Here is a 24,592-nt window from a genome sequence, read left to right as displayed (position 1 = left end):
ACCATTATTAAATTATTATAATGAATAATTTTACACTTTTCCCAATGTTAATACACATGTGGATTTGGGATGGGGGGAGGGATTCTTGGTTTTTATTAAGAATATTTATATAAAAGACATAAGATATTATTTTCATGAGATATAATATAATTGTGTTTGAATTTGGGAGGGGGGTGGGGGTTAAATCTTCTTGTTGTTTGATATTGTAGATTTTCATGTGGTCTTGTAATATATTTGTTTGATATATATTGTACACTTGTTGTAGTTAAAAAATGAATAAAGACATAAAAAAAATACAGCACTTGGGCCCAGATTCACTAAAGATAGCGACTTAATCGCTGTTGGCTGATTCGCTGGCCAATTTTTTAAATAGCGATTGATTCACTATCTACTTTGCATGCAAATGAGTTGCACGGAGGTGAAAACAGGTTTAGCGGCAATCGCTGACTTTAGTGAATTGGGGCCTTGATCTGGTCTTCTACAATTCAGTACTTAGTTTAAAGAGCAAAACCAACCAGTACTTTGAGTCTTCAGTGCCCAAATTTAACTGTATTCTGGTTTGTGGTATACCCAGTTGAATACAAACATTAACCAACTAAAGCAAGAGAGGGAACAGTGGAGGTAGTCAGATCTGCTGATCACAGAGTTTTTCGTTCCTATCCACAAATACAAATTTTCATCAAAATATATGATGAGGCTGTCTGCTTCTGCAGGAAGTTCTTATAGCAGATTAAGCTAAGCTGGTGCTATTTCAGTTGGTTGTGGAAATGCCAGTACTGTGAACTGCCAAATTTTGATGCTAAAACCCTCTTCAGTTCAGTTATTTATTCACAAATCCTTTTATCCCTAAAATAGATCACTTGTTCTTTAGATACCTCCTAAGTAGGCATGCTCTTGGGATTTCATATGATTCATCTTATCAGAGTTTGTCTAGGGGACAACTGGTATACAATTTTACTAGTGGACAATTGGTTCAGGATGCAAATTCATCTAAAGAAGTGATCTAATGCAATAGGAGTAAAACCATGACTGGTCCAGATTGCCCCTGATGACCTTGTAGGTCATAAGCATTTCAGATTCAAACTAAGTGCAGCTATAGCTCAAGACAAGCAAATTAAGGGCTGCAGAACCACTGAGTACAAACATGACTGACCAAATCTTTTACAGGCACAAATGTGCTGTAGCCTATTGAGCAGAGACTGATAAGTGCCCCTCTTAAATAAATTCTCTATACCATTTAAGTGTTGTAATGTGTACATGTGGTCAATATAAACCATGATAGCTTTACCTGGAAGGTGGCTGTTTTTTTCAACTTAAAGATCACAGGTTTGAGACTGGCTTTTACATGACTGGGAAGACACCCTTGTCCAACCAAGCTCTTGTATGTGTTTCTTCCATGCCCCCTGATAGGGCAAATACTCCACAGGATAGCAAACCACCCAGGGAGAGTGGTCCTCTTAGCACTGGATTTTCCACACGAGCCATGAGTACGCGAACCTAGTTCACCTTCAGATGGACAAGCATCTCAGACTGCAGGTGCAGTCCAATCTATAATTACTGGGCCCTGAGATAGAAGATCATCCAGATCACTTTGGTCTTACAGAATGGCTTTTGAGCGCGCAGTGTTAGAGCACAAAGCATACTCGGAGGTAGTCATTGCTACTCTCCTCATAGCCAAGAAGTCTACGATAGACTCCGCTTAAGCAAAGGCATGGGAAACATTTAAACACTGGTTGATGAAGGAGCAGGTGGAGCTATTTAGTTCTCCAATCTCGGTAGTGCTAGTATTCCTCCAAACAGGTCTCAACAAAAGCCTAGCGGTGGCATGTCTCAGCGTCCAAGTGGCGGACATATCATGCTTCAGAGCCTGTGAAGATAAAGCTCTTCTGGCTTTGCATCCAGATATAACCAGATTAATAAAGGAAGCACTAAGGTCTCAGACCACTGGTAAAACAATTGTTTCCGTTATGGAACCTTAACATGGTTTTACAAAAAAAATCAACTAAAATTTATTTACCAAAAATGAATCAGCAAATTCATTTGAATCATGAATTTGACAGCACTAGATTGGGCAAGACTGGAAACACTTCAATTTTGGTGGAGTAGAACGGGTAAAAGAAGTTACTTTATAGAAAATTTGAAACAAATCAGTGTCTCTTCTTTTCTCTCTCTCGCTCTCTCAATACATAGTTAAGTTCTGGAACTTGTTACTCGAGGATGTAGTAAAAGTTGTTAACTTAAATGGATTTATACAAGATTTGAACAAATTTCTGTAAGAAAAATGTGTAAACCATTAAGGTAGATCTGGGGAAAGCTATTGCTTATCCCTAATAAGTATCATGGAATCTTGACACTTTTCGGGACTCTGCCAGATACTTGTAACCTGGGTTGGCCATTGTTGGAAACAGAAAGCTGAGTTAGATGAACCATAGGTTTGACCTAGCAGGGCAATTCAGTAAGAGCCAACACTAACTTAGCATCGGGTCCAAGAGAGGAGTTGGATTTTTGGCACTAGCAGGCACATCAGAAATAGCATATTTTGTTTTCCATCTACTATCTCCCTGTACCCACTTAAACTTTATTAGCATATAACATTATCTTTGAATAGCTCCCAAACTGTTACAGTGAAACATTTTGGGAGCTATGCAGAGTAAATTGTCTAGGTCAGGGGTGTCAAACTCAAATCACATAAGGGGCCAAAATCTAAAACATAGGCTAAGTCGCGGGCTGGATTTTTTAAATAAAGATACTTACCTGCTCCTTTGATGACGCACAGCATGGGCCTCAGCGCTAGCGGCTGCTCCAATGCTCACAAGACTTCTGTGAGCATCGTATCAATTGCCGCCGTCGCAAAAACCCACGCTGCGGACCAGCAAAGCAGGGGGTTAGTCTTAGTAGAAGTATAGGGATACAACCTCTCCAACCTCACGACGGCTACAAAATAAATAAAAAATACTTTTCTTCTCTTTTAGGTCCTAGTTCACGCTTGCTGTCTAACACCAGCTCTGGCAGGATACACATATTAATTTTTCCCTTTCAACTTTTCTCCTTTTTTCTTTTCTGCTTCTGAAGTAAAGCCGCTTATTTTACCTCATTGGAATGACTACGAGACAGCATTGTATTTTCCAAAACAGACAATATTTTTATTGTTAGTATAAAGACTTACAAAATTACAGCAGCAAAGCCATAGCAGAAAGTACCATATTTTCACGCATATAACGTGTGCGTTATACGTGTTTTTACAAACCGTGCATAACCTTGCGCGGTATACGCGTGAGCGCGGTATATAAAATTTTTTTTACATAGTTCCCACCCCGCCCGACGCCCGATTCATCATCCGGAAGGACCGCTCGCACTCCACCCCGATGGACCGCTCGCACTCCCACCCGAAGAACCGCTCGCACCCCCACAGCCTCTCCCCCTCCCCCATGGAGAAGCTGTCTACCTTGTTTCTGGATGCCAGTGAGCCCAGCTGCTTCCTCTGCCGGCGGTCCTGCCCCTTCTCTGAGCCCTGCTGCGCTGCTTCCTCTTCCTGCGGTCCCGCCCTTTCTCTGACATCAGAGAAAGGGCGGGACCGCCGGAAGAGGAAGCAGTATAGCGCAGGGCTCAGAGAAGGGGCAGGACCGCTGGCAGAGGAAGCAGCTGGGCTCACTGGCATCCGGAAACAAGGTAGACAGCTTCTCCATGGGGGGGGGAGGCTGTGGGGGTGCGAGCGGTTCTTCGGGTGGGAGTGCGAGCGGTCCATCGGGGTGGGAGTGCGAGCGATCCTTCCGGATGATGAATCGGGCATCGGGGGGGGGCATCAAGCTTTCAGGGTGGGGACAGGACTTCAAGGGGGAGAGGAGAGTCGGGGTGGCCGAAAGTAGAGTCGGGGTGGCCAGAGGAGAGTCGGGGCAGTGAATGGAAAGTCGGGGCGGGTGAAAGGATAGTCGGGGCAGCCAGAGGAGAGTCGGGGCGGCATGCGCGGTATACCCGTGAGCGCGGTATATAAAAATTTATTTACATAAATTTGTGTTTCCCGCGCGCTATATCCGTGTGCGCATTTTACATGGGTGCACATTATCTACGTGAAAATACGGTAATATATTTTCAGTTCAGAATATACAATGGAGAGTAGAACTTACACTGATATACCTAGCAGGGGGCTAGCACTTCCCCGCTGACATAAGCAAGTGAATCCCTCTGGCTCTACCTGTGATGCACATTTTTTTTATACAGAGAAATTCTTCCTTTGTTCCAAAAAGCACATCCCCGAACTCTGGTCATGTACCTCCCTATTGGTACAAAAATGTATACCTAACTATTCCTCCCCTCAGTCCACGCCTCTCTCACTTCTCCCCCTCCCCCAGGAGGGGGGACAGAGCAGAAACAGAGAATTCTTCGTGAACGTTCTTCCTCCAGCTCTGAGATCCTTATCACCTTGCAGATGCTAATTTGTGGTTTTACAACGCTGAGTCTTATGCAGAAAGTTGGCAAGGGTGACCCTTTTAGCACCCCAGCTGTGCCTGGTTCCCATAGCTTCTGTCTTGATACAAGGCTTCTTCATCTCTCTACTCCCCCGTCATCCTGTAGGGATTGTTGCTTGTTATAAATGTTTTATGGCTTTTCACGGTGCCTTGCATATGTGAAGTCATATAGCACTGATAACAGCTCAGCAGAACCTTGGAGAAGTATCCTCCCAGCAGGGAATGGAGACAGGAACTTTGCAGCAAAGGCCAGCTGGGTTAGCATTTCAAAGGATACATGTGTTCACAGACAGCAAGGTACAGGCTGTTCCATCTAAAAGGAAAGCTGGTTTAGGCTATGGGAAAATATAGGTTAAAAATGTCTGTAGTGTCCAGCATACACAAGTGAGGCCAGTATGTCCAAGTTATCCATCTCACTTCTGTCTACTCAAATCTCACCCTCTTTCTCATCCTTCTCCTTTTTAAATTTTCAGCTACCTATCATTTTTCCATCTCCAGATCCAACTTCTTTCCCTTTCTCTTCCCAACTGCCCCCCATCCCATCTCTCCCCCTGTCTGCCTGCCTCCCCCCCCCAGGTCCACCATTTCTCCCTTTCTCTTCCCAACGGTTCTCCCTTCAAGTATCTTTTTCTCTTTCTCCACACTACCCCGGGTCCAACCTCTCTCCCTTCATCTCGCTCTCCTCACAGCCCAGCTTGCCTTTTCCTCCAGCGCCGATCCCTCTCTCCTCACAGCCCGGCATGTCTTTCCTTCCGGTGCTGGTCCGATGTCGCCGCCAAGCCAAGGAGTCTGCCGGCCTCAGCGATTTGACAGCATTGTACGTGGCTCCCCTCTTTTTTTTTCGCCTGCTGCGGTCTGTCTCCAGTGACACGCAACTTCTTGTTTCTGCCCGGGTGGACCGCAGTGGACGGAAGGCAGGAGGGGGAGCCATGGACAATACTGCCAAATCGCTGTCAAAGCTGGCAGACTTTCCAGTGTGACGGTGACATCGGACTGACAAGGGAGGGAGGACACGCTGGGCTGTGAGAAGGGGAAGTTCGGGAGCATTGCTGCAGGCCACATAAAAAGGCTAAGCGGGCCTTGTGTTTGACACATGTGGTCTAGGTAATGGTAAATAGAGTGTATAGTGCTATGGTGTATAGTACTTAATTTTAGTATAATTGTTTTTTAATTAAAATGTTCTGTTCTTGCTCTAATTCACATGCAAAGCTAGTACTACTATTATTGCAGTCGAGCATGCTGCAGATAAAAAAAGCATAACTTCTAGTCAAAATGCTTTTAAATCTGTATTAAAAGTTGTATTGAATCAAGCCAGACACATTCCAGTGTTTGCTTTGTGCATAATTGTGACCTCGGACTAATACAATATGCTTAACATTCAAGAAGAAAATAATTTACATGATTTTAGATTTATTGAGGTGATACTAATTGTTTTCCTCAGACATGCAAGAAAACATTTTAGTCAGGCTGAGGGAAGTCAGCTGGATGAAGTCCGACAGGTGATGGGAATGTTGGCCTTTCCTTCAGACACACACATTTCTCCATATAAGGTAATCATTTAATTTCTCATTGGCCAATAAAGCTCTGTCTGTTTGGTACTGAGTAGATAAAACCTACAATATGAATACATTCTAAATCTTAATAAAAGTAAAAGGACTATTGGTATATTCTTTCTGGTAAGGATTCACTTGGATTACTTGATAACCTAAATAAAGTACGGATGATAAGTGTTAGCCCTTTTCTGGGGGTAGGGAGGAGTAATTTTAAGATACATTTCTGCAGATAAAACATTTGAGTGCAAAAATTGTCTTTTATAATATTACTTGGTATACAGTACTCCCCTGATATTTGTGGGTGTTCCATTCCAGGAACCCCCGCGAATATTGAAAAACCGCAAATATGGTTTTTCGCCTGGGCAGGCAGGAGAGGGCAGCTGGAGCGCCAGCGAGTGAAGGAAATCACTCGCGGTATGCTCCGACCGCCTTTTCCTGTACTAAAGTTGGGTTTCATCAATCAGGAGCTGCTTTGACACGCAGCTCCTGATTGGTGATGCCCGACTTTAGTACAGGAAGAGGCGGTCGAAGAATACTGCGAATGATCCGTTCTGCGAATTTGTGGGGGAACTCTGTATATGCCTAAGCTGCCATCACCTATTTGGAGGTATTTTGAAGGTGGAGTCGGGGCAAAGTTTGGATGTACATGCATATTTTTGTGAAACATACATGCAAAATATAAGCAGGGAAATTGTGTACTGTATATACTTGAATATAAGCTGAGATGGGAGTCTGGGCTTACATTCGGGTCATGGCCTACCCGCTCCCCTCCTAGACCTTTTGCAGGCCTCCACAGGGCCTGCTGCAAGACCTGGTGGTCGAGCTTATCTTTCTACCCAGACTTTCTGGGACTGCTTAGGTATGTCCCTTGGTTCAGCATGCCAAAGCTATTCCATTGAAAAAAGAGATTAGGTTCTTACCTTGATAATATCTTTTCCAGTATGTAGAGATGGTATTCTGAACCCGCTGCCCATCATTGTCGATTCACTTGCCTGGACTTCCTGCTACCTGAAAGCTGTGTCTCTGACTTCCTCCAGCAGTCATAAATTGGAAGACACTGTATATTGATTGTATATAGTTACTTGGAGTTTCCCCAGAATTCCACAATTTATTATGGTTTTTTTGCAAATAAAGATCTCGTACCTTGTTAAGGAGAAGAAAAAAGCATTTCTTTCCTACAAGCGTACGGAGACAAGAGAAGCTATCAAAGAATATAGGACCAGGTCTGCAGCGGTCAAAACAGCAGTTAGGGAGACCAAACTTCGTGTGGAAGAAACTCTAGCGAAGAACATTAAGAAGGAGGACAAATCCTTCTTCAGGTATATTAGTGATAGGAAAAGGAACACAGATGGGATAGTACGCCTTAGCAAACCGGACGGGAATTCCGTGGAAGCAGATTCCGATAAAGCCGAACTGCTGAATGAATACTTCTGCTCAGTCTTCACATGCGAGGCACCAGGTCACGGTCCTCAGTTAAAGGATAACTCAAGCGCTGAAGACCCGTTTCAGAATTTTGAGTTCACACCAGGTGATGTTTACAGCGAACTGACAAGACTCAAGGTGACCAAAGCCATGGGACCGGACAATCTGCACCCAAGAGTGCTCAAAGAGTTGTGTGATGTCCTGGCGGAACCACTAGTTGTGATCTTCAATCTCTCCCTAAGTACGGGGAGAGTACCCTTGGACTGGAAAACAGCCAACGTCATTCCTCTGCACAAAAAGAGTTGCAGGGCAGAGGCTGCGAATTACAGACCAGTGAGTCTCATATCAATAGTGTGTAAACTCATGGAAACATTAATTAAACTCAAATTAGATACGATCTTGAATGAGGGGAATCTACGGGATCCCAGTCAACATGGATTCACCAAGGGTAGGTCCTGCCAATCCAATCTCATCAGCTTCTTTGACTGGGTGACAAGGAATCTGGACTTGGGATAGTCTATGGACGTCGTGTACCTGGACTTCAGTAAAGCTTTTGACAGCGTCCCTCACCGCAGGCTGTTGAGCAAGATGAAATCGATGGGGTTAGGAGGGACACTAACTGCATGGGTCAATGATTGGCTAAGTGGAAGACTTCAAAGGGTGGTGGTTAACGGTACCCTCTCTAAAACATCGGAGGTGACCAGCGGAGTACCGCAGGGCTCAGTCCTGGGTCCACTCCTTTTCAACATATTCATAGGGGATCTGACTCAGGGGCTTCAGGGTAAAATAACTTTATTCGCCGATGACGCCAAACTATGTAATATAGTCAGTGCATGCAAATTGCAGGATAGTATGGCACAGGACCTGCTTACATTGGAAAGATGGTCCTCGACCTTGCAGCTGGGCTTCAACGCTAAGAAATGTAAGGTTATGCACCTCGGTAGCAGTAATCCATGCAGAACTTACACCTTGAATGGAGAAACTTTAACTAGGACTTCAGCAGAACGAGATTTAGGTGTAATCATCAGTGCAGACATGAAAACTGCCAATCAAGTAGAGAAGGCTTCGTGTAAGGCAAGGCAGATGATGGGATGTATCAAGAGAAGTTTCGTCAGCAGGAAACCTGAAGTCATAATGCCATTGTACAGAACCATGGTGAGACCTCATCTGGAATACTGTGTACAATTCTGGAGGCCACATTACCGTAAAGATGTGCTCAGAGTCAAATCGGTTCAGCGGATGGCCACCAGGATGATCGCGGGGCTCAAGGGTCTCATACGAGGAGAGACTAAACAAATTGCAGCTCTACACTCTAGAGGAACGTAGGGAGAGGGGAGACATGATTGAGACATTTAAATACATCACAGGGGTGGAAGATATCTTCTTTCTCAAAGGACCCTCGGCCACAAGAGGGCATCTGCTCAAACTCAGGGGCGGGAAATTTCATGGCGACATCAGAAAGTATTTCTTCACAGAAAGAGTGGTCGACCGTTGGAATAAGCTTCCAGTACAGGTGATCGAGGCAAGCAGCGTGCTGGACTTTAAGAATAAATGGGATGCCTATGTTGGATCCCTACGAGGGTCGAACTGAAGAATTGGTCACTAGGTATAGACTTAAGAGGATGGGTCAGTAGAGTGGGCAGACTTGATGGGCTATAGCCCTTTTCTGCCGTCTTCTTTCTATGTTTCTAGGAGTCTTTCTGATTTTTCTCTGTTTATTTCTTTATTTTTTCAGTCTTTCGCAGTATTTTTACTGAATTTGGTGCTAAGAGCTCCCCTAGTCGAGAGTCCAGTTCTGCTTGTGTGGAGGAGAAGCAGACTGAGTTCTGCAGCTGACAGGCAAGTTCCTCTGTGGTACCTGTTGGCCAACCTGCAGAAACCTTTTGGAGCTCTAGGTCTGTTTCCCTTGTATCATTGCTCGCCTACTGCATTGCAGGGACTTGAGCACAGGCTGTCAGCCATCTGTAGGGTGCTCAGCGGGGTCCCCGCAGGGTGCTGTCTGCATTTCTCCTTCCCCCTTTTGTGTCCACAGGGCTTTTGAAGCTCAGTCAGATACCAGGCTGACTGGCAGTTCAAAGGTTCAGTGCTGGAGAAGTCCATTTGAGGCAGTGATTTCTTCTCCCAGATCCAGCTACCTTTAGCTGAGGCAGGCTGCAGTACATTCCCAACACAGGTCATAATAAGGTTGTTACAGCCCATGAAGAAAATAGTGGTGTGGAGGGGGCTTTAAAACCTTTTTTTCCCCTAGGTTTTTGCCCATTCCATTAGATTTCCCCACTTCCAAAATCCTAATATTGCTGGTTGTTTATTTCAGCTAAAGTATTTTGGAGCCATTTTTAATGCCAAAACACTGCTGCAGCGGCCATTTTGGGTATCCATATTTTTTCTTTTTCAAAGTTCTCCAGAACCTTCAAATCAGCTAGTTTTGCCTCAGAACTGGCTGGGATGGAGTCCTCAGGCTCCTTTACCTCTAATTCATGCCAGATTTGTGTTGGATGAGTGCCCAAAGAGTGTTCTTGTGTCACATGCTGCGCAGCACGTGGGGGGGGGGGGGGTGGCAGGAGCAGTCATCTTAACCTTCTGTTTGCTCTCTAGGGCTGAGGAATGGTTTGAGGTTTGCTGGTTGGGAGTAAATTCCTTCCAGAGTCCCAGAATGGCTGTTTTTTAGCACAGGAGTATTAAGGCTATGGAGCCCAAGAGATGCAAGTTAGAATCATCTAAAGGAGACTCAGTGCTGCCTCCTACGGCATTTTCTCAAGAATTTGTTAATCTGATGTGGCGAGCTTATCTGGATGGATGAGGAAGTCAGGCAGCGCACCAGGAAGCGCACGAGGGGAATTGGGCTCCCAGGGCACATCTACCTGAGTCTCAGAGACTGGCCATGATCCAGTGGGCTTTTTCAAGGGAGACTTAGACAATGAGACGCCTATTTGTATGACTTTACTGTCAGAGTGAGCCCTCCCTGTTGGGAGATACAGGACTGCAGGCTGGTGCAAGCAGGTAAGATACAGTAGTTGCCCTCAATCAAGGGGATGACCCCCAAGGTCTGCCGACTGTTCAGACCCTCCAACTCTGGTTGAGCTTATTGCGGGTTCCTTCCAGGTTACTTCTGCATGGAGTAAGAGCGCAGTCTTCCTAATTTCCCTGACATCCTGTCATCAGTGCATTACTCACGGAGGACTGGGATGCTCTTGATGGGTATTAGAGAATGACAAGAGGAAAAAATCTGTTCCTGTCGCTGCACCGTCCCCAGTCCACCGTCCCCTTCACTGCCCCGTAACCGCCATCCCCTTCACCGCCCTGTCCCCGCAGCATCCATACAAGTCTCAGTACTTCAATATTTAGTTTATTCCTTCCTTATAAATCAAAGTTCTGGCTGCTGAACTGGAGAAAGAGATGTTCAGCTGGCTGGGCTTTGTTTATACATTTTTATCAATACAACTAATATCCTACTTTATCCTAAAACAAAAAAATAAAATAAATAGAATTTTTTTTTTCTACCTTTGTTTTCTGGTTTCTGCTTTCCTCATCTTCTCCTTCAATTCCTTCCATCCACTGTCTGTCTTCTCTCTGCGCCTTCCAATTGCTCTGTTACTGTGCCTCTCCTTCACCCCCCCCCCCCCAATTGTTCTTGCACCCATCTTCTACCATCCGCTCTCCCATCCTCTGGCATCTCTGTCTTCTTCCCTTCAGCATCTTCTCCCCATTCTCTCTTCCCATTCCCTTCAGCGTCTTCTCCCCACTCTGTCATCCCCATTTCCCTTCCAGCGTCTTCTCCCCACTCTGTCATCCCCATTTCCCTTCCAGCGTCTTCTCCCCACTCTGTCATCCCCCTTTTCCCTTCCCGCGTCTTCTCCTCACTCTGTCATCCCCCTTTCCCTTCCAGCGTCTTCTCCCCACTCTGTCATCCCCCATTTCCCCTTCCAGCATCTTCTCCCCACTCTGTCATCCCCATTTCCCTTCCAGCGTCTTCTCCCCACTCTGTCATCCCCATTTCCCTTCCAGCGTCTTCTCCCCACTCTGTCATCCCCATTTCCCTTCCAGCGTCTTCTCCCCACTCTGTCATCCCCATTTCCCTTCCAGCGTCTTCTCCCCACTCTGTCATCCCCATTTCCCTTCCAGCGTCTTCTCCCCACTCTGTCATCCCCATTTCTCTTCCAGCGTCTTCTCCCCACTCTGTCATCCCCATTTCCCTTCCAGCGTCTTCTCCCCACTCTGTCATCCCCATTTCCCTTCCAGCGTCTTCTCCCCACTCTCTGTTCCCCATTTCCCTTCAGCGTCTTCTACCTACTCTCTGTTCCTCATTTCCCTTCAGCGACTTCTACCCACTCTCTCTTCCCCATTTCCCTTCAGCGTCTTCTCCCCACTTCCTCCACCTTCCCTTCCCCAGATCCCTTCAGGGCCTGTTTTTCTCCACCCCACTTTTCTTCCCTTTCTCCTTCCCTGCCCCTTACCTTCACTGCAGACAATTTCTAAATGTGCTTCTTTACCAGCAGCCAGAGTGTTGAAATAGCGTGTGGCTGCAGGAAAGGTTGTCTCTGATGCAACATCCGGTTGCGTCAGAGATGACCTTTACGGCAGCCACACATGATTTCAATGCTCCGGCTGCTGGTAAAGAAGCACATTTAGAGAAATTCTCTGCCGTGAAGGTAAAGCAGGGAGGGAGATGTGATCGGGGCTCAGGCGGCAGCGATCAGGATGAAGGGAGGGAAATGCTTCGGCGGCGATCAGGTGGCGGCTATCAGAATGGAGGGAGGGAGCGCGATTGGTGATCTCTCGCGTTCCATCCCTTCATTGCGGCGACAAGGTCATTCACCGCTCCACGGGGCGGTGAAAGGTCTTCTCCCTGTACCTGCGGCGACCACTTCCTTTCTCTCCCCCGTTTCGGCAGGTTACCCACAGGTAACAACCACCGTGTCATTTTCTAATGGGTATGTTAATAGAGTATTAATTGAAATGCTTGTTAAAACAAACATTTTGTTTGGGTGATATTGGAATGAATATAGATTCATGCTCTTGATGAGTCCCTTAAAATAGCTAAGACAATGGCTCGGCTATATCTGATGGCACAGGAGTGTCAGCTTATACTAAGGCATGCTTATACTAAGGCATGGAAAACTTTCCAGCCAGCACTGCTGCATTAAAGAGAATGTGGAGCCTTTCTCTGCTCCAATCTCTGTGGTGGTACGTTTCCTCCAGGCAGGCCTTGACAAGGGACTTAAAATAAGGGACTTAAAATGACATCCCTCAAGAGTCCAAGTGGCGGGGCTCTCTTGTCCAGGGAGTAGAGAACGTAGGGCTTAGTTGGCGTTCCATCTGGACATAGACAGATTCCTAAAGGGGTGCTGCCGCTCAGGCCCCCAGTAAAGCATCCATTTATTGTGGTTTTGCAAGACCTCAATCAGGCTACATATGAGCCGCTGAAGGAAGTGCCATTGATGGTTCTGACGCTCATCAGTGTTTCTTGTGGTTATTACTTCAGCAAGGCGAGTCTTGGAGCTACAGACTCTTTCTTGCAGGGAACCTTTCCTCAAGTTCCCAGAGGTCAGAGTTTCTTTATACTCCATTCCATCCTTTTTGCAAACAATTTTTTCAGCTTCTCAGGTCAATCAAGAAGTCAGATTGCCAGCATTCCAGCCTAAAGGTTTGAAGAAGGTCGGATTCTGAAAAAGTTGGATGCGAGAGCAGTGTTTCTATGATATCTTGAGGTCTCCAATGAGTTCAGACGATATGACCATTTTTTGTGCTCACTAGTAGAGAATGATATGGGGACAAATTTTTCCCTGTCCCCATGGGAACTCATTTTCCTTTCCCATCCCTGTGAGTTTTTTTTCCTGTCCCTGCCACATTCTTGCAAGCTCCATCCTCATCTGCAGATGCTTCAAACATTTTAAAGTCATAAGAGTTCGAGGTTTGTGTGCTTAAGGCAGAGCTTACAGGAATGGGACAGGAATAGTGACAAAACTCATGGGGATGGGGAAAATGAGGTCTTACAGGAATAGGGATGAATTTGTCCCTGTGTCATTCTCTCACTAGTCAGGCTAGATGCAGTGCATCAGCTTCCAAGGTCACGACATCCAAATGGAGCAGTACGACTATTCCGTCAGCATATATTGCTTGTGGTAAACAGTCACCAGTCTCTGTAAAGGTGCATTCAACTAGAAGTGTGGCTTCTTTGTAGGTGGAAGCTGGGGCGGTCTCCTCAAAGGAGATTTGTAGGGTAGCAACTTGGTCCTACATATTTTTTCCAAGTTTTACAGAGTGGAGGTAACAGCAAAGGAGGACTCAGTGTTACAGGCTGGCGCAGTGACTCTGCCATAGCTTTCTGGGACTGCTTTTTTATGTTCCATCTGTCCATCCAGAATGACACACTTATTGCACTAGAAAAAAGGGATTAGATTCTTACCTTGTTATATCTTTTCTATTAGATAGGTGTTGTCATTCTGGAACCCCCACCCTGTTAGTTATCTCCTGTGCTTACCTACTATCTCAATCACAGAGTTGGAGTTCAAAATGGAATTTGGATATCAGCCAATCCTTAGGAGTATAAAAAATGAACTATTGCTATAACATAGCGGGGTTATACTGAGCTCCATAAATGTTTGTTTTGATTGTTTAATGGCAATGTTAACATGTTTGTTATGATTTTAAATCAAAACAGAGTTGTAGCTGAGGAGTTCCCCTGTACCCCTCCTTCACATATGGTTTTAAGAAAGGTTTGGACAAGTTCCTGGAGGAAAAGTCCATAGTCTATTATTGAGAAAGACATGGAGAAAGTCACTGCTTGCCCTGTATTGGTAGCATAGAATGTTGCTGCTCCTTGGATTTTAGCTAGATACTAGTGACCTGGATTGCCCACCGTGAGACCGGGCTACTGGGCTTGATGGACCATTGGTCTGACCCAGTAAGGCTATTCTTATGTTCTATGTTGGGCCTGCTTTGTTACACACTAAAGGGGACAACAGAGCCCTCTAGTGAAGAAGGGTTCAGAAGCTGGAATGAATTCCTTCTGCATGGCTCGTGAGCATGGGAATATTACCTGTCCATCCAGAATGATATGCCTATCTGCTAGATAAGATATTAGCAAAGTAAGAATCTAATCTCTTTATATTCTTTTGTTTTTCAGCATAACAAACACTTTCTATTATTGCAAAGCTTATATGACTGCTATATTAAATTTCCCCATAATTCTTGAAGTTGTGAACATTTTTGTAAATGGTTTTTAATAGTAATGATGTTCTTTAAGAATAAATGGGATACCCATGTGGGATCCCTACGAGGGTCAAGATAAGGAAATTGGGTCATTAGGGCATAGACAGGGGGTGGGTAAGCAGAGTGGGCAGACTTGATGGGCTGTAGCCCTTTTCTGCCGTCATCTTCTATGTTTCTGGGAGTAATCTTAGATAGCATAACATTGCAGGTTCATAAAATTGAGTTTTTGTTTCATGGAAAGAGGCAGTAAGTGTTGGCCTTCATTTAGCAAGTCAAGTTCAGTGCTTTAACTGTAATATATTCATGTTTATTTTTTGAACATACAGAATGTCTGTTTCAAATATACAGGTAAGTGAAAGTAATGGTCAATAAAAGGTAATATATTTTTATTGGGCTGAAGGAAGGGATATTTATAGGCCCACAGATCAAGTCCGTTATGCAGGATGAAGATTTTAAGCAGTCACTCTCAGCAGCTGAGTTAAAGCTTGGGAGGCATTCAAGTGGTTAGTGGAAAACTATCTGGGCAACCATAAGTCTCCTCTATACAAGAAAGGAGTTCAGAATCTCCTTGACTCATATCAGAAACTTGGCTGTCGCATGCCATTAAAAATACACTTTTTGTACTTACATCTTGACTTTTTTCTGGAAAATCTTGGTATGGTGAGTGACGATCAAGGAGAATGTTTTCATCAGGACATTCAGTTAATAGAGTATTGCTACCAAGGTTTCTGGAATGAGAGTATGATGGCCGACTAATGAGGGATGTTGTGCCATGACAATCCAGATACAACTCACAAAAAGAAATCATACTCTAAGCATTTTTTAAGAAATATTGGTTGCTAAGTGATACAGTCCAGTATAATTATGCTATGATGTGTGCTTATTTGACTTTGGATCGAAGATACTGCAACATTTCTTTAAGTTGATGCTGCAATTCTTAAAACCCTATATGCTAAAACCCTATAAACAGACATTAGTCATAACTTTAAAAGTTTACATGACTGAAAAAAAACTCATAACAGATCTGAAATCAGCGTGAAAACCTTATTTAGAAAAATGTGCTGTTGTCATCAGATGATTCAGAAAAAAATTTTTTTGTTGCCTTGTGTTAGAGAATAAAACAAAGCCAGTGGCGAATAAAACAGTATCAAAATGAAAAAATAACACTGGTCAACAAAAAAGTTTTTCTTTGCTACTGAGAACTTAAGAAGTGTTCTTAGTTAATTTATTGATGCTAATTTCAGATCTATATTTGAAATTCAGCTAGCATGTCAGGTTTATGAGATGCATGTTACTGATTTTTTAGACAGTTTGCCGTATTTGGCTCACAAATTTACCTATCAAAGAGCTATAAAATGATCATGCAACAAATATGTAGTATGCTAATATTCTTTGCAAATTTCAAATAATAAAAGTACTTCAATACATCATATGATTGTGATGGGATTTGATATACTGCCTTTCTGTGGTTAGTCAGTAGTTTATTTTGTACTGGAGGGCTAAGTGACTTGCCCAAGGTCACAAGGAGCTGCAGTGGGAATTGAACCTGGTTTTCCAGGTTCTTAGGCTGCCACACTAGCCATTAGTCTATTCCTCCACATATGCCCCTCTCCAAACATATGCTAATCATGAACAAATGAAAATAAGTATTAATACTAAGAACATCATGTTCACAATCTATTACACAATCTTTGCTTGGAGTGAGTCTGCAAAGTGTCTTGACTATTGACTAAATTGGAAGATCTGGTTTTGACGTCAGCAGTGTGTGCGGCTTCAGGTTTGACAGCTACCGGTGTACTGTATGAAATTGTCAGTACTATTGATTTTGTAAATTAGATTTTCTTTCAGTCCAGGAGGTAACCACTGTTTTACAGAAAACATTTTAAGAAGCTTACTCTCTCATAATGTTTGGTTTGTCTCAAGAAATCTTATGTCGCTATCTTCTAACAAAAAACTTGACCAACTGTAAATTACATAATTTGCAAAGAATTTTATCACGCTACATATTTGTTGTATGACCATTTTAAGCTTACTCTGTAGGTCTGTTTCTTTGTCATTTTATTTGTTATATAGGAAAAAAGGGGTCCTGTTATTTTGAGACAGCATATAAAAATGCCTATTGCCAAAAAACATGGTTATTTTTTGCCTGTTGGCATTCTTTTTCATTTTTCCTCTTTTTTGTTAAAGGTGACCTGTGACTAGGGATTTCAATATGTAAGGACAATAACTTGCATGTCAGAAATAGTAATATTACTTAGCTTTACCAGATAGTCCATCCTGTTGTCCTCTTAAAACCCATGTTAAAAAGGTAAAAAAAACCCCTTTTTTTCATAATAAGTACAATTTATAAAGATTCATGCAATGGATATTTTATTTTGGTTTTCTTTATTGTAATAGGATCTGCTGGACCCCGCACGATGGCGAATGCTGATTCAGCAATTTCGATATGATAACTATAGACTGCACCAACTGGGGAACAACTCTGTCTTTACTATAACACTTCAAGCAGGTCTCTCAGCCATAAAAACACCGTATCCTTTCATGTAACTCAACCACATGTATTGGTAGATATCAATAGTTTGAATTTGTATAGTATTATATCTCATATTTCTAGCATAACTACGTGAAATTGCAGCAATTTATTATAAATTCTACAATAATTTGAGAAAATGTGGAACCTTCTGATGTTTTAATATCTCTTTTTCCCAGTTAGTATATGTGTAAATAGTAATGGCAAAACAGAAATGTTATCCAAAAACATCTCAAGCTGAATACCAGTGGATCTAGAAGCTGTGATGGAAGAAGAGGAGTTGGATATAGTGGTGATCACAGAGACATGGTTCACAGAGAACCATGACTGGGATGTAGTGTACCAGACTATAATCTGTTCAGGAAAGACAGGGCAGGAAGAAATGGAGGGGGAGTTAAAGATCATATTAAAGCCACACAATTGCAGGATCTGCAGGGCAAGGAAGAGGCACTGGATCAATTTAGAAAGAGGAAATGGTGAATATATTTACATTTGTGTGATATACAGGCCTCCTTCACAGACGGAAGTAGATAGAGATTTAATAGCAGACATTCAGAATATATTTTAAAAAGGAAGGAAGTCTTATTAATAGGTGATATTTCAAGATGCTGCATGTTAATTAGGGTATCTCTATTGCGGGATCTTCTAGGAGCAGGGAGATCCTGGATCCTTCACATGAGAACTGTTCCAGCAGTTGGTAATGGAATCCACGTGGGATGGGGTCATATTGGACTTAGTGCTTACAAATGGGGAAAGTGTTTCTGATGTTACAGTGGGTGATCATCTGAATATCCCGTGATCACTGCATGGTACGGTTTAATATTAAGATGGGTTTAGAGAGGGCTCGTTCAAAAGCAAAGGTTCTAGACTTTTAAAAACTAACTTTGGATGGATGTTTACGTCAAAGAATTATTGTCTGGATGGGAACATCTGGAAGGAGTGCCAATGCGGTGGGCAATACTGAAAGGAGCGATTGTAAGGGCAACAAACCTTTTTGTGCGGTAAGTAAGTAAAAGTAAGAAGGAAAAGAAGGTCGCTTTGTTTCTCAAAAGTAGTAGCTGAGAAGGTAAATAAGAAGTTAGCCTTTATAAACTACAAAAGATTTGTAGAAAGAGGAAGACAGGCAAAAAATATCTGGAAAAGTTAAGAGAGGCTGTTCGAGTGGTCAGGAAAGCAAAGATGCAAATGGAAGAAAAAATAGCTGACGCGGTAAATGGGGAGAGAAGACATTTTTTAGATATTATCAATAGAAAGAAGTACAAAAGTGGCATTGTGAGACTCAAAGGGTGAAGATGAGGAATTTGTAGAAGCTGATAAAGAAGGCCGAAATTGCTCAACAAATATTTCTGTTCTGTTTTCATGGCTGAAGCGGGAAGCGGGACCACAGAAAACAAACGTGAATAGGGATGAAGGAGTAATAGACCCTGATCGATTCTCAGAGGGTTCTGTTCGTGAGGAGCTAGCTAAAATAAAGGTAGATTCTCATTCTCGGAGAGAGCGAGACCAGAAGGCTTTGAGCATGCGCAAATGCTCAAAGCCCAGTCCAGCCCGGCACAAGGAAGAAGGAGGATCTCCCTCACACCGCCCAGCCCAGCCCAGCAACAACGAAGGAGGATCTTTGGGCACTGGCACTGGCACGTCCTGTGCATTGGTGCTGGTGCCGGTGCCCAATCGGGTAACTGATGTTTTGCGGTGCTGGGGGGGATGTAGGATCGCGGGGGAGGGGGGTGACGCGAGCGGGGGGGAGGATGCCGGTTCGCAGGCCAGAAGAGTAAGCGGGAGTGGGAGGAGGTTATAGAAGCATGCGCGGTATACGCGTGTGCGTGCTATATAAAAAATTTTTACAGAAATGCTTTGGACCCGCGCGCTATACGCATATGTGTATTATACACGTATGCGCGTTATATGCGTGAAAATACGGTAGTCTCTAGAGTCGGGAGATTGGAGAAGGGTGGAAGTGGTCCCTCTTCACAAAAGTAGAAGTAAGGAAGAAGTAGGGAATTGCAGGCCGGTAAGTCTGACTTCTGTAGTAAGCAAATTAATGGAAACGCTTTTAAAACAGAGAATGGTCAAGTTTCTGGAATCCTGTAGATTACAGGACAGGAGGCAACATGGATTCAATTGAGCTAGGTCTTGTCAGAAAAATCTGATCAATTTCTTTGACTGGGTGACCAGAAAATTGGATAGAGCAGTTTGTCACAAACTTTCTGGCTGGCGGCACACTAAACACAGTACCCTGGCCGGAAGGCACCCGGAAGTGCGTGGTCGTCGACGTGCTGAGGTCACTCGGATGCATGATGTCAGTGCGTCGACATCCGTGCATGCGCGGAGGCCCATCTGGCTGCTTCAGTGGAGAGATCCGGGAAGAGGGGGGGGTAAGGTGAGAGGAGGAGAGACACTGGCGAGGAGGAGAGTCATCCACGCCAGCTTACTTCCTACAGGATATGCCTTTCGCTGTGAGAGGCACGTCCTGAAGGCAGTCAGCCAACACGGATGTCTCTCCTCCTAGCCAGTTTGACTCAGGAGGCACACTGGTATGCCACGGCACACAGTTTGCGATACACTGGGATAGAGGATGTGCGCTAGATGTGGTGTATTTAGATTTTAGCAAAGCCTTTGACAGTGTTCCACACAGATATCTAATAAATAAACTGAGTGCCCTCAGGCTGGTCCAAAGTGACAGGCTGGGTCAGGAACTGTTGAGTGGAAGGCGACAGAGGGTAGTGATCAATGTAGATCGCTCTAAGGAAAGAGATGGTGTGGTGTGCCTCAAGGTTCTGTTCTTTTTAACATTTTTATAAACGATATTGCTGATATGACGATATCGGGTAAGATTTGCCTCTTTGTGGATGATACCAAAATCTGTAATAGAGCCGACATGCCAGATGGTATGAATAACATGAAGAAAGACCTGTTGAAGCTTGAAAAATGGTCTGAAATTTGGCAGCTAAAATTTAATGCTAAGAAATGCAAGGCCATGCATTTGGGCCTTAAAAACCCAAGGGAATGGTACAGTTTAGGGGGTGAAGAACTTATGTGCATGACAGAAGAGCGGGACTTGGGTGTGATTGTGTGTGATCTTAAGATGGCCAAACGGGTTGAAAAGGTGATGGTGAAAGCTAGAAGAATGCTAGGTTGCATAGGGAGAAGTATGGCTAGTAGGAAAAAGGAGGTATTGATGCCCCTGTATAAGACTTCGGTGAGACCTCATTTAGACAATTGAGTACAATTCTGGAGGCCACACCTTCAAAAAGATATAAAAAGAATGGAGTCGGTCCAGAGGAAGGCTACTAAAATAATTTGTGGTCTTCGTCATAAAGTGTATGGGGACAGACTTAAAGATCTCAATCTGTATACTTTGGCGGAAATGCGGGAGATATGATATGCCTTCTGAGTTGCCATCTGATATTGAAAGCATTTTTTAATGCAGTTGAGGCTTTTTCTCCACTATTAGTAAATGTGCTTCAGTGGGTATCTTCACCACTAGGCTAATAACATTGATATATTTTTTGAGATTGGATTTTTTGTTGTTATATTTATTTTTCTTGAGAGACTTTAAATATCTATGTAAATGTAAATGCACATGAGTTGAGTCTCTTATTTGAAAGGAAACTCTGTAGTGAGAGGGCTTAGAATGAGGTTAAGAGGTATAGGCTCCGGAGTAAATCTAAGGAAATACTTTTTTTCTGAAAGGGTGGTAGTTGCATGGAACAGTCTCCCAGAAGAGATGGTGGAGACAGAGACTGTGTCTCAATTCAAGAAGGCCTGAGATAGGCACGTGGGATTTCTCGGAGGGAGAAAGAGATAATGGTTACTGTGGATGGGCAGACTAGATTGGACCATTTAGCCTTTTTCTGCCTATCATGTTCTGTTTCTATTATATTATATGTATATGAAAAATGGATGGAGGAAACTAAATTACAATTAGTACTATTGTTATGGGGGTGGGGTCAGGGGCAGAGCCTGTGTGGGTCTGGGGTGAAGCTTGGGCAGAGGTACTACTCTGTTGATATTTATTAGACTTAGGGGAGTACTTGGTTTGAAGAAGTTGAGAAACTCTGTTATAGTAAATAGAGAACATCTAAGATACGAGGGCTTTTCAAAAAGTATCAGACCTTAATTTTTCTTGCATAAACAAATAAAACTAGGGAGGTGTGGTTTGGTGCATATATGTAGGCGTCCCTAATGCACATGCTTGAATTTTTTCCTGCCTACAGAAGCTGTCAGTCGCCGGTAGACCGCTGATGAGTGAGGAAGTATAACTGAGCGCCATTCGATTTTCATTTTTGACAAAATGACAGAAAAAGTTGAATAATGCTACTGCATTAAATTTTGTGTAAAGATTGGTGATTCCCAAGTGTAAACGATCCACAAGATTCAACAGGCTTTCAGGGATGAAGGAATTGGCACCACACAGATAAAGAAGTGGAGTGTGTGGCACAGTGGTTGGATCTACAGCCTCAGCACCCTGGGGTTGTGGGTTCAAACCCCGCGCTACTCCTTGTGACCCTGGGCAAGTCACTCAGTCCTCCATAGCCCCAGGTACATTAGATAGATTGTGAGCCCACCGGGACAGATTGGGAAAATCCTTGAGTACCTGATTGTTAAAACCGCTTAGATAACCTTGATAGGCGGTATATAAAATCCTAATAAACTTGAAACTTGTACAACTGCTTCAGAGATGGCCACACATCAGTGTAAAGTGAAGCATGTTCTGTTAGGCTCTCAGCATCCAGAAATGAAATCGTCATTGACCAAGTGAGGATCCTGGTTATGCAGGATCGTTGAATCACCAAGGGGTACTACCAAGAGGTACTGCGTCGCCTTCGTAACGCTGTGAGACACAAATGGCCGGACCTGCGGGTAGCAGGTAATTGGCAGCTCCATCACAATAACGCACCTGCCCATTCTTCACATTTGATACGGAGTTTCCTGGCCAAATACAACACACTTGTGATTCCTCAGGCTCCCTACTCTCCCGACTTGGCTCTTTGTGACTTCTGGCTTTTCCCCAAGCTGAAAATGCCCCTGAAAGGGACTAGATTTCAGTCAAGAGAAGACATTATGCATAATGCGACGGACCAGTTGTGAGCAATCTCAAGAGACGTTCCAGCGCTGCTTCCGACAGTGAGAGAACCATTGGAAGAAGTGTGTGGCAGCCCAAGGAGACTTATAAGATTGTTGTATCTGAATATGAGTATTTTTTATAAGTAAAGGTCTGATACTTTTTGAATAACTCTCGCACACTAAGGGTCGATTTCTGTATAAGATGCCTTGTCTCAGAAGCTGCCTAAGTGGCTTTTGAGAATCACATTTATTCTCAAGGACAGAGCCTAAGCCTGCCTAACATCACGATTCTCTAACCAGCATCCATGTCACAGGTGCCGGTTAGAGAATTGGGTTGCCGCTGAGCTGATAATGGCAAGGGAATCTCCCTGCCGTGATCAGTTTAGCAGCCACAGTAGAGAACCCCTCTCCCCACGAAGACTACCAGCAGGAGGGATGCCCAATCCCTCCTACCGGAAACTCCTTCACCCCTCCCCCAAGCTCACCTGGACCCCACAAGTACCTTTTTAGTTGGCCGGCCAGAGGGATGTTTACGCTCTCTAGCCAGCAGGTCCACCTCCACTGAATGGTGGGCCTTTACCTTCACCGGGGAAGGGCCTAAGGCCCTGTTTGGCCCAGGCGCTTAAGGCCCCTTCCATAGGAGGGGCCTTAGGCATCTGGGGCAACCGGAATCTTAGGTGTCTCTCCAAGTGCATTCTTGGATGCACTGGGAGTGGCCTAGGATTCCGATTGGCCAGATCCCTTAGGCCACTCCCCTCCTGCCAGTGGATGTCTTGGGGGAGTAGTGGCAGGAGGAATTGGGCACTTCTGCCGCAGACATTCAGGGTGGGGGTGGCTTCGGGGGTTCCAGCAGCAGGGATTGGGCATCCCTCCTGCCGGCCGACTTTGCAGGACAATCAGGATGACATTTATAGAATTTGCCCCTATGTAACTATACATGCTATAGTAGATATAAACATCTGAGATACATGCTCTGGTAAGGAACTTAGCGATAAGGCATAGTTGATGAGTTATCTGAGATCATTTAGGCTTGGTTTTTTTCACTTGCTTATACAGTCATTCAGTTTGAGAGAAACCTTTTTTTCTTGTAAACAAGCTTTGCATGTGGAAAAATCTTTTTTACTATTACCTTCTTAGAGTGTATCAAGCCTCTGAATATTTAGAGATTTATTAAGCTGTTGTAGCTCTTTGGTTTTGCTGTATCCTTAACATCTGTGGTAGGGACCTGGAGCCAAAGCCAGCAGATCATGATATTCAATTGAAATGGGAGAGTCTGAGATAAAGAATGCTATAGTGATAAAGCAAATTTTCAAGCACACGTGTTGGATTTACCCCAGCACTGGTAAAATGATGAAAGTAAATGGAAATAAGGTCAGAATGGAAGTACTTCACAACTACAAAATAAAAAAAAAAGACCTGATTTCTGTTGCAATGTGTCTAGGAGTACAAGCTATAGATGATTCCCCATACTTGTGAGTTGTATTGTGAAGGATGAAATTTACATTTTTCAGCTCCACCTCTTTCTCCAGTAGCAGTAGTTCCTCCTTTCTTTGTGCAAGTGAGTTGAGAAGGTGTAATTCTGATTTGCTTGGATATTTTTTTTATTATTTTTTTTGGTCCTGGAGAGCTCCCCAGTGACCCTTGGTCAGCTCTGCCTGGAAGAAGAAATAGACTCTGTGAAAGAGGTCTGCAGCTAGCAAGGCAACCCTCTGTGTTCCTGTGCAGCCAGACTGCATTGAAACTTTTGGAGATCCATTCTCCTTGAAGCTAGCTCGCATCCTGATTTATCAGGTGCTTGAGTGCAGGCTGTTTGGTCCCGAAGTCAGCCCAGCAGGGCTTAACAGGTGCCAGCTGCATGGTTTACTCCCCTTCTTGTGCATGGATCTGGGGGTGGGGGATGAGGCCTCAGTCAGGCTTTAGTCTAACTGGCAGCTTGAAGATCCCAGTTAGTGGACCTGGTCTGGAGGATTGAAGCAGTGGTCTTCTCCATTTCCAATTTCTATGAGGACTGAAGGAAGCTATCACCAGCACAGACAAATAGTGAGTACAGCCTATTGTGGTCTATGGGAAAATTGGGGGGAGGGAGAGTTCTAAATCTGCAGATTTTGAGCTTACCTGGGGCTGTATTTAGGGTCCTACCTCCAAAAACCCCTTCCCTGAATTTTTATGTCCCTTTAGTGGGTTTTCCCAGGCCATTTATAGCGAGACCACACTGCTGTGGTGGCCATCTTGGCTTTCCTGATTTTACTTAAAAAGCCTCCATCTGCCTCAAAATGACACTGGGAGCATCCAATGATCAACCTCATGGTGTTGGCGGACAACAGAAAGGTGGACTGGCTTTT

At 44.1% G+C, this 24,592-nt stretch overlaps 1 protein-coding gene across 3 annotated transcripts in view; it reads left to right on the top strand.

Annotated features, from left to right (window-relative positions):
* Positions 1-24,592, top strand: part of MAEA (macrophage erythroblast attacher, E3 ubiquitin ligase) — a 136,736-nt gene that overhangs the window by 99,528 nt on the left and 12,616 nt on the right. For all 3 annotated transcript variants that reach the window (XM_033951529.1, XM_033951512.1, XM_033951523.1), the window contains exons 6-7: positions 5,908-6,016; positions 17,051-17,184. In XM_033951529.1, the coding sequence (XP_033807420.1) occupies positions 5,908-6,016; positions 17,051-17,184 (243 nt within the window). The remainder of the gene's footprint in view (positions 1-5,907; positions 6,017-17,050; positions 17,185-24,592) is intronic.

The sequence above is a fragment of the Geotrypetes seraphini genome, chromosome 1 (assembly GCF_902459505.1).
Source record: "Geotrypetes seraphini chromosome 1, aGeoSer1.1, whole genome shotgun sequence".
In the NCBI taxonomy this organism is placed as follows: domain Eukaryota; kingdom Metazoa; phylum Chordata; class Amphibia; order Gymnophiona; family Dermophiidae; genus Geotrypetes; species Geotrypetes seraphini.
This window is presented reverse-complemented; position numbering and strand designations above follow the sequence as displayed.